Here is an 11,072-nt window from a genome sequence, read left to right on the forward strand (position 1 = left end):
TTGTAATCTAATCATGTTTCGTGACAGACTGAAACAAAAAAATAGATGTGAGAAAGAGAATCAGAAAGCCAAGGTATTTCCTTCCTTGGTATATCCCAGCATGCATCAGGCCCTGTGGATCTCTGAGGAGAGCAGGGACAGAGAACAGACAGGAGACCTGTTCGAGGAACCACACAGAGAAGACCCTGTTAACTGACTAATGGCTCCTATTTTCAGCCCTTCCACCGGCCTACCTCTGACTGGACACACAGTTTCATACAAATGTTGGTTTCACTGCCCTTTCATAAATCTAATCCAAACTGACAGGAGATATGAAAGCAATCTGCTCATAAAACTTGCACCTAAATAGTCTCTAGCTCTAACTTGATGAATATTATGACACAGTAACGTCAGTCTCCAATAAGATATAAACTGATTAGAAAATGTCTTCCTAATAAAGGTCCATTTTAAGTGATATCAGTCGAAAAAACATACTTTTTAACTTTATATGCATCATTATACGAATCATAAAACATTTATAATGTTTATATACAGTATGATGAAAATATATTTTCAAACAAATACCATACAACACTTTCCTATAAAGTAAATTGATATTTCTTTCATTATCGCATCTGACGTAGGATATTACCAAATGTATCTCTGAACTCCTGCATGATCCAAATAACCTCACGAGGTGAAACATTTCAAACAATGCAAGACAAAAAAATGTAAAGTATGATATAATGAGCAACACGGAGATTATACAAAAAAAGATTGTGGACACAAACAATGGCTTTAAATATACCCGACCCTCTGTTCCCATGAGGATGACAAAGAATGCCCAAAAAAAAGGGTTTAAAACAAGAGCAGCAGCGTCAATCATTCAAATGTGGCATTTCAATGCAGAGTCTTTACAGCTGACAATAAAGAAACCAGCACCCTCTCAAGCAAACACAATCCTCATACAGCCTTAGTGACGTTTACTTCCCACCAAAGGAGACTATGAGCGTCGTGACAATTCAGCCATTGTCTGTCATTATTTACATCTGCCTGACCCCACGCCAGGCTCCACCTCTGGATAAACTGTGTCTCAACTTTATGTTCAAATCACTGTCTATGGACAAGGGAGAGTGTAGCATACCATGGTTAAAAGTCAATAACTGCCTATTTCTCAAATCTATTACTATTCAAAATTATTTTTTTTACAAAGCAGGTAGAGATAGAATAGTAGAAAAACCTTTTGACATTAATTTCCGGACTCAGAAAAATATTTACTCCAGTGTTCAACACACACTATATGGGAGAGCTAATGTATAGTTGGTGCTAGTTCTCCACAAGTCCAACAAGACCCCCCACCATGATTGCTTGTGGCACAGTGACACCCTTAAGCTTACAACTGACTCAAACTTACAACTGACTCATTGTAAAAGCAGCACTCATTCTTCTCTAGAGACAAGAAACATGTTCTAATCGACAGAATCATAACATGTTTTTTAAATGTATATCTTTGAAATAACATTTGACATAACTGCAGTTGCACTTAGCACTTAGTAGTAAAAGGACAACTTTTTCCATAGCAGAGATTAAAAAAAATGACACCACTTCACTCCATGTCAATTCAAACGATAATATTAAAACATTCCAAGAAAACATTTTAACAAGGCCACATATTTTTGGTAAACCTATTACACGTGAAACTCCCATGGCACTAAGTGTCTCTAATTACAAGGTAAGGAGAAGCTTTAACAACGGATCTGTAAAGTCTGAGAAGTTGACTGATAGCCAATGTGTGCTTTGCAGAAAAACACAAACAAACAAGCAATAACAATGCACAAAGGTGGCAGATTGCATCCGATTAGACATGGCTGAGGTCGAAATATCACCACTTCCATGTGTTAAAGTTTCCACAACCAACAACTAAGTCCTCTTAGAAATGGTGGCAACAAGCAGCTTAACAATCACACCAAAAACCTTACCTGGAAAACGTCCTCATCCATGATCCTGGTGCCAAACACGGTGATGCCATTGGTGCTGATGGTGCCATAGTCACTCCTGAGAAGAGGCTTGGTGATCTTCTTCTTACAGTCTACAATGATGGTGACCGTCTGCTTCTCCACACTGATGGCCACACGATGCCACCTGGTCAAGGACACAAAAGGATCCAAGGTCAATAATTGTAGATTCATTATTTACGAAAGAGTTAGGTTACTAGGAGCACATAGGGCATTGTAAAACATTTTAGGCATGGTAATTACTTAAATCAGAGGTTGTAACATAAACGACACGGTAAAATGAGGACAATTTATTTCTGTGTGGGACAGGTGTTAAGGTAGAAACATGAAAATCCTCACGGACAACACTGTGGTGGTTGATTACATTCTTAGGTAATGTTATCATTACTTTGAATAGGATTATAATCTGCCTTTGATATATCACAACACACAAGTCCAGGAGAGATGAACTCTGGTGTATCATGTGATTCATCACAGAGGTAAATGCTCTAAGGAACATGAACCTCAGAGTTATTTATGTAGGATATATTCTGATAAACACCACCCATAGATGCAAAGGGTTAACCGGGGTCACACGTGAGTCTGACACCTCCGTTGCCTCTGGACCATTTGCCACTGCACTTAAGGGCTATTGCATACCAGGCAGCGGTGGACCACATTCTTGCCCCCACACTCTGGCCCTGTTTAACACAGGATTACACTCATTAAACTCCAAACTTAATCCTTCTGGATTACTCGGCATGACAGACATGGTGAACATTGTGGAAAGTGTGTCTCAGGATCCAGGAAGGCCTGCCTTGCCAGAGCAGGAGACACACAGTCAAAACATTGTTCTGAGGTGGAAGATGAGACCTGGCACCACTGTAGCTCAAGATACGCAATATAAGAAGCGTTTATAGCTTAACTGTAACTCTGACATCATATAGATATATCTGTATGGGAAATCTTGGTATCAGAAGAGGAAACATTTCCAATTCTTTTGAACACAGCTTGATTATACAAACATATTCAAGGGTAGGCAATAGAGCTTGGAGGAAAATAAACATGCAATGCTCTCTAGCCTCAGCAGTACAGCAGGACGGATTACTTGTCACCTTATATGGCAGCAAAGCAAAGGTTGACAGATTTAAGACATTTCTCAAACATTTGAAGTGCATTATGTTAAAAAGAAGAATAGTAACATTTCATTTTGAAAAGCATATTTAAATGCAATCTTTTGAAAACCATGTGTGAACACTGAACAGCTTGAATTAGAAACCTCTGAGGGTATACATTGTACTGTGACAGCTCATTAGAAATCCTCCTTTTCACCTACCCTTCCCTTTAAAGAAAGGATATTGCTCTTTTTAACCTCATCAATTCCATTATTGTGCCTCTCTTTTCAGGCTTTGCAGATGCCTCTTAGTACCAATGAATACATCTCCAAGGATTGTAGTCTGTACACAGCCTGAGCTGTAGTCAATGAAGATTTAGAGAAGGCATGGAGCTGGAATGCATCCAGATCAAGAAGTGTTAAAATCCTCTACAGAGAACACTGCTCCTTAGGCCCCGTCCACACAGAGACGAAACGGGTGTTATCCGCTATAGTTCTTTATCGTATGGACGGTTCGTCCACACGAGGCCGTAACGGAACCGCGGAAACGGAGCCCTCAAACGATAAGGCATCCCAAAGTGGGAAGGTCTGGTAACGTAGCGCTTGCGGCACCGTGTGTACGCCCTAAACAATCATAGCCCCGCCTCTTCCCACCTCTCCTGCTCACCCCCGCGACACCCGCGTCATTGCTGATCCAACAACACAGGGTATCGTTCGTGCTCCAGACGCTACTGACCATGCTACAGATGTTAGTGCAAAATCTACAGCTCCTCTACCACAACCATCAGCAACAAGTGGACATGGAGAACTACATGAACTACATGTTGCTAAATCCACCGCGGAGAATAACCAGAAGGGCAACCAGGCAACCATGGCAACCATGCTCGGGGGGTCTTCTTCGAGCTTTTTTGATATCGACATCAGTTCGTTTTCATTTTCGTCTCCGTGTGGACGGGGGACTGGGTCACCAAAACTACACATGGGACATAACAGCTCTACAAGATGAACACAATATTGGCTGACTTTCTCTTTGTTGCAATCTGCACATTTCTTCTGATAACTGCGTACACATCAAGTCTCATTGAAAGTTAATTTGGGTCACACAACTATTGTGAGGGTTATGACTACCTTCAAAAGCTGAACTATCCTCACATACCGTGTTCGGCAAGTGAAACAATGTGTAGAATAACACTGGAAGACATTATAAAATAAATTTCAAGTGATGCACTATTTCCCAGCAGCCAATCTGTTTTTGTATCCCCTCTTGCCCCTGCACACAGGCTCATGTCAGCTAAGCCGAAGCTCTGAGCGAGAGTTCTGGGATTTCTGAACCTGGGAGCAGATAATCAGGTTTATGCTAAAGGGTTTGGAGCGCTGTTTCTGGTTGGGTAAGGTAATCCAAAGTGGTAAAAAAGGAAGTTTGAGACTGCCCCTTTCCCTCCTTCCTTTCCCCCCCTCTCTAAAATAACAGAGACAGTGAGTTCATGGATGAGGTCAGGTTGCCCATAGCAGTCCCTGCTGTGCCCCAATAATCCAGTGTCTCCCTGTCTCTGACCTGTCTCTTTGCCCATGGACCCATGATGGGATGGATTATCCGGTCATGAGCACCTGTGGCGCAAAAATGGGAAGATGTTGTTTTCTTACTTCTTTCAAGAAGAACAAGTCAGGGAAAGTGTGTTCTTAGCTGATAAATAAAATCAAGTTTTAAGATGATCAAAATGACTCCACCGACAATAACAATGTGAAATCCATTTTTATCTCAGACAACAACTGTACCCCCCTCCCTGCAAGCTGCAACACCCATTCCTTCTGAATCAGCTTAAAAGATGAGTCGGAGGGTGTGTGGGTTAGTTTGAGTGTTATATTACATGAGTGGATGTTTGAGCTTTGACTTACTTTCCATCAGCGAGGTTGAGAGTACGGAACAGAGGGTAGTCCTCCGGCGCTGGCTTGCCGGTCTGATCCTCATACAGGAAGACAGGAGAACGTCCCACCTCCACACCCAGCTGCTGGACTCCCTGCTCATTGTAAATGGACAGCAAGAAGGACTGGAGGCCGGATTTGGGGCGCACTGTGGTCAGGATGGAGAAGTCCTCAGGAAAAACACCTCCTGCACGGCCAGAAGGGGAGGGGTGGCAAAGAAGGTGAATGGGTTAGAGGTATTTAGAGGACACTTCAGTATAACTAGTTAAAAAGTATAAATCTATTATAACAATAATATTGTGGTTACATAACATTGAATTCAATGCAACAAGACAACTACTTTTTTTTGTTAGTAATAAATTGTTTTATTACACTGTACGGTAACACTTATCTTTAAGATTATAATGATGTGACCTACAGATTTCACACATCTTCAATTCATTCTTTATAGATGTCTCGTATGACACTTTATTAAAACATAACTCATTGTTTTGGGCCGTCGTACAGCTCTGTTGGTAGAGCAAGATTTGCTCAGCCTTGAGTCTTACTTAACAAGACAATACACGATCAAAAGAAGAATCCACTGTCAAAAGACACCTTTGAAACACACTTCCTAGTAAACACATAGTGGATGAGAGATGTTAATGGATGAAAAGTTGATCTTACCAGGGAACAACTGCGTGGTGGGGGCACTGATCTGGACCTGCTTGGCAACTCTGTAAGCTGAGTCCGGCTTTGATGCTCTTCGGTTTGTGCAAAGTCCTGATGTTTTCGTCACTCCTTCGGGGTAATTTTGAAATTCTAATACATTTAGCACGTCCACTGGCTCTGCTGATGGGGACACACATAAAAAAAGAGTTAGGTCATAGCAATGGTTGATGGGTAACAATATTGAAAATAACATGCATACTTATCAAAGTATGTTATTGTAAGTTGGTTATATGGTATATTGTTATACTGTTAAAGGGCAGTGATAGTGTCAATGCTTTATTCATGTAAAAAGGGAAGACTAACCCATCTAAGCTGTGGAACATTTGACAGTTACCTTCACTATATCCCTCCTATACCAGTCCATCGATCATTAAAATTGCACTATAGCGCAGTATAATGGACACGGTATACCCAATTAATGATAAGAACAATATACCCCATTGAGCATTACATGTTTAAAGAGTTTTTTGGGGGGGAGGATCCTTATCTTCCTATGGTTCTACAGGCTCATTTAAGGGGACATTTCTCAGTTAATGCCAACCAAAGAGCACAAGGAGCAATGTGCCAACATATATCTAGTTTACAGTAAAACACCTGGATAGGTTTACCTTGATAAGGCTCTCTGGGTTTTCCATTCTTTTAAATCTGATTCACTTTGTATAAAAGAGCCTGTGTGGTGATGGTGCCCATAGAGACCCCTGGGAAAGGATTATAATCATGCGTCTTCATCGAAACACCCTCACAGTATCAACCGTTAGCTTGGTTAATCTGACAAGGGAGAAACCAAAGTGCTGCAGTATATGCACTACTGTAATGTAGGCTATTTGTACCTGGAAGAATATTATCAATGCAAGGTTGAGACAATGTTGATACTTGACAATGTTTTCGTTTAGTGGGAGACCACATTTTGATGCTAAGGACATACTGTGTGCACTATGAATAAAGCCCCACATAAAAACTTCAAAGCCATATGTTAAAATAAAAAAAGGCACTCAATTCAGTCCACAGAGCAGCTTTATCCCACCAAAGCCAGATAATACAATGGCATACTGTTACATGGAATTGCACTAATCTGTTTTTGTGGGGCAAATTAGCATGCAGAGGTGTCTGAAAGCATCAGAAACTATTTTCCTACAGCTCTAAAACCACTGTTTTGATTGGCATGTAGAGGTAAAATCCTTCAGAAAGTTGTTTTTTAACTTCTTGATACAAGGGGGATCTTAAAAAAAATGTGTGATGTTGCTCTCAACACTCTCTGGTCAACATTCCATCTGTGGCATGGAAAAGCTAATTAAGAGCCTGTTCCAGTCTCTTAGGAGAAGCATGTGCTTTGGGGACAAGTCTCGTTTTAGACATGAATATATTCCTGCTAAATATAAGCTTTTAATATCACTTAATGATCCTGAAGGAATTGTCAAATAAAAGGGCTTGTCCTACATCTGGTCTCCTTATCTTCAAGTACCTTATACACCTTCAATGGACCAGATGTATATCATGAATTAAGCAAACCAATCACACATATACTCACAAAAGCAATCTTAACCTGTTGGTAAAAAATGTATGACCTTCTAAGGGAAATCTGTGACATGGTTAAGCTCCTCACTGTGGCAACACAAAAGCTTATAAAAGAACATTTATGTAAAAACATTGAAGAAAAGTTCAAGTTGAGAGCAAAATCAGCAAACTGTTGCTCCATATGAGGGCCATCACTAAGAAAACTTTTTTGAAGCTTGTAAGGATGAACCAGCTACTTACTTTGGAGAGCGAACTGAGGACCTCATTGTGAGTTCCTGCAGAGTTGCTTTCAGTTCAAACTCCAGGACTCATATGTTCCAGATGTGGCAATTTGGCCAGGCTACGACCCTCACACAGAGGTGCTGAGAAAACGTCAATACTGACCAATCCATTAAGGTTGCCAAATGAGTGTGCACAGGTTTTAAAAGAGTGCATCTGATGAGCTGGTGTGAGTTTGCCCTCAGGGCTGAGCAAACAGGCCCTATAGAAACAGGCCAGCAGAACCCAGGTGGCATGAAGGGATGGACCTACCTACGTCTGGAAATGAGTGATCATTCTATCCAACCCTAAGTTCAGTCAAGCCAGCCTCTATCGTTCAGCTGTTAGAGCATCTGAACATCATTATGCAAATGGGATGCTGAGAGGGAAGGTGCAGTGTCAAACATTACCATAAGACATAAATCTACTAATACTATAATCGGCATCATGTTCACAGGTGTACATTGATGTAAACAGTGTGTTCCAAGAGATAACAACACCTGCTCTAGGACAGAGGCCAACAAAGGTCTCTGTCTCAGCTCATGCTTTATCACCTATGACTTGAGCAAACTGATATCATAAATACCCCTCCTGTTGTGTCATTTTCAGCTCTCACATTTTAACAGAAAGGTAGTATTGGCAGATAAACAGAGGACCTTTTCACCTGCAGCTCCCTTAGACTCTAATAATATCTTCAGCCAGAATGTCTCTCTATATATCCCCCCCTCCTCGCTCTCCCACTCTCCCTCTCTCCTTCCTTTAACTTCCACTATGCTGCCGGCTAAAACAAGACAGCTTTATGCTGGTGTCATACCAAAGAAACTTTACAGAGACCAACCCAGTTTTTCAAAGCATTTCCCCCCCTTGCTTTTCCTCTCATTTACTCCTTTTACTGTATGCCTCTATATAACTAACAGGGCATGTTAGTGTTTCTTTTTTTTTTCACCAATCAGGCCATGTTGCAGAAATAGATCTAAATGTAATCCTACACATTTCAGAGTTTGAGTGATAATTTGCAGTTTTTGTACAACTTCCAGCTGTGTTTTTTTAGTGGAGGAAAAAGGGCTTGTTCATTTGATTCATGATTTACAATGAATATGGATATGTGACAGCTACACAGGACAAAGGTCCAGCAAGCAGCTGATTAGCTGATGTTCCCGGGTGAGCACGTTAGGGAGAAGGCTCTGAAAATGCTAGCTTTGTCTCCTGGAATGCACATGCCTGCGCCCCAGGGGCTGCGAAAACGTGTCTGTACATTGCTAGATGGAGTGGGCACCCTGCAGAAATGGTTTTGGTTGACTGAGACCCTTGAACACAGAGCCTGCAGCAGAATGTTTAGGATAAAATATGCAGTAGTTGATGTGTTGTAGAGGTGACATTTTCAATCATTGGAGGCCAGTATCTTCTGAGTTAAAGCCTAGCAGGAAGCAAATTACTGTAAAAAGAATGTTGTCAAATTAATCAACTCAACAATACTTGATTTGTGCTGTACAAATTAAAATAGCAATAACACTGCATTAAATCAAATTGTGGCCATTACTTGCTTTAACTAAATATTTGGTTGAAAGGTTGAGATATCTGACTACTTATGTGCTTATCAAACCTTCCCAAGTGGAGATAAAAATGTAAATGAAGTCTCTAATTCTGTATCTAAATCTGTTTTCAACAATAAATCCTTGCAGAATTGTCTATAAATGAGGTGTGAGGCCTATGTAATCCTGAACCCTGTGACTTGCAGCTATTATAGCTGTAGGCTAGGCCCATACGCAGGCCTGCTCTTTGAAGGCTCTGAAATCATAGGGAAGTACAACAAGGACCATCATCAAATAACTGCTCAGTACTTAGAGGGGAAGCATTCCCACCGCTCACACAACACAGCCTTGTCCAGCAGCCGACAAAACATCTAAGTGCAAAGTTGAGGGGAAGAGCTGGGCACTGGGGGGGTTGCACAAGCCAGCTTTTGGGCTTCAGTGTGGACCAGGGCAGTGTGGAGATAGGGTGAACCTGCCTGACCACTTAGCCCCCTGCAGACACCCAGGGGCTTTGCACTCTGCAACGACAGGTCGGCGATCCACTGAAGCCTTCTTAAAAGGTTATTTTCTAACTACAAATGTTTCATCACATTAATGCTGTTACCAAATAGAACACATTTGTATCTTTTGATCAGTTAAATTGTTGAACATAAAGATATGATTACAGCAGACAACTCAATATCCCATGAAATGAAATATAAGATTGCATTTCAATATAAGAAGAAGAAGAAGATATACTTTATTAATCCCTTAAAGGGAAATTTCTTTGAGGGATCTATGGTTTCAGCTCAATTCCACATCTGTAAGTAGCATGTTATCAAAGTTCAGGTTCTGTCCAGTGTCGTCTGGCTATGAAATCCACCCTAATAACCATGTCCACATCCACCTAGCGGACCATAGTGCAAACAAAGAGCTTTCTTTCAGCCTAAGTGAATCTTAAAAAGTAGGGTACGCTGCTCTGCTCTCCATAAACACATACCAGAGGCTTAGGATGAAATTAATTGGACGAGGTGTTTAATCTTCTGAGAGGATGCTTTCCATTCATGCGTAAAAGTAGCCCGCTGTAAAATCTGTGATAATGATTATTGTGTTCAAGCCACAACATATTTGCACCTTATGCAAGTATCCCCTGATAACATGTAGGCCTACTGTATACGTTGGCTACCGTTTTACTGTACGTTACCGAAGTTTTTTGTTTGGTGTATTCCACATAACGCTCAATCATACAGGTGGCAATAAGGGGTATTCTCGCTTTAATGTTTCTACTCTGGTTGTGGAATGGTGAAAATACACCAATGTAAATGACCACGAAGCTACCGTGACGCTGCTGTGTCCAGGTAAATCTCCATCACAGTTACCGAGTTATCCCAGCCGGTCACCCTCCGTCCGCTTTCGGCCAGATAAAGTTCGAGGCGTTTAATCCTAATAATCTTACCTGCTCTGACATGGGTAGCTTGTAGAACCAGGGTTAACGTGATGAAAGCGGTTACAGTGGAATCCATAAGCCACCTTTTCGTTTTCCACCTTGTGGACCACCTTTGCATCTCCATGGTCGCGCCGACAATTAAATAAAACTTTTGAGCGACTTCAGGTGATCTTTAGTGACGTCCCTTCCACAATTCCAAATGACGATGAAAACTGTCCTACAAAAAAGCCATATGTGAGAAGTTTCAGCCTCTTCTCTCAGCCACACCGAGGCCCCCGATCCTCCTTTCCAGTGCCCAGCCTTCAGAGTGAAGGAAGTCGGGCTTTAACCATAACGCGCAGAGTGCAATCGGTACACTTGGTGCGTCCACGGGCAGGAGGGCTGGGCAAGCTCCACAAACCGGAGCCACGGTTAGAGGGAAGTGACAAGGGAGCCAGCCCCCGATTAGCAAATCACGGGGCTGGAAATTCTCCTTCAGGTCCTCCCATTAGCTTTGTGTGTGCCCCCAAGTCTCTCCCGAGAGCACTGAGTAAAGAGATGAAAAATAAAACCGTGACAAAGTTGGTAACGACCTGAGAGTGATGAAAAAGCAGGATTGTTCATCAAGAGTGTATATTAGG

The 11,072-nt window shown here is 41.6% G+C and overlaps 1 protein-coding gene across 7 annotated transcripts in view; it reads right to left on the reverse strand.

Moving 5' to 3' along the window:
- The window catches only part of col11a1a (collagen, type XI, alpha 1a), a 67,468-nt gene extending 56,654 nt beyond the window's left edge, over positions 1 to 10,814 (reverse strand). For 5 of the 7 annotated variants that reach the window (XM_034132608.1, XM_034132604.1, XM_034132607.1 and 2 more), the window contains exons 1-4: positions 10,462 to 10,814; positions 5,677 to 5,841; positions 4,984 to 5,197; positions 1,959 to 2,121 (exon numbers count right to left, since the gene is read on the reverse strand). In XM_034132608.1, coding sequence (XP_033988499.1) covers positions 1,959 to 2,121; positions 4,984 to 5,197; positions 5,677 to 5,841; positions 10,462 to 10,576 — 657 coding nt within the window. In that variant the 5' untranslated portion in view covers positions 10,577 to 10,814. The remainder of the gene's footprint in view (positions 1 to 1,958; positions 2,122 to 4,983; positions 5,198 to 5,676; positions 5,842 to 10,461) is intronic. The other 2 variants (XM_034132603.1, XM_034132606.1) reach the window with 1 other exon arrangement.
- Positions 10,815 to 11,072: the final 258 nt, after the last annotated feature.

This window comes from Trematomus bernacchii, unplaced genomic scaffold (genome assembly GCF_902827165.1).
Source record: "Trematomus bernacchii unplaced genomic scaffold, fTreBer1.1, whole genome shotgun sequence".
NCBI lineage: Eukaryota > Metazoa > Chordata > Actinopteri > Perciformes > Nototheniidae > Trematomus > Trematomus bernacchii.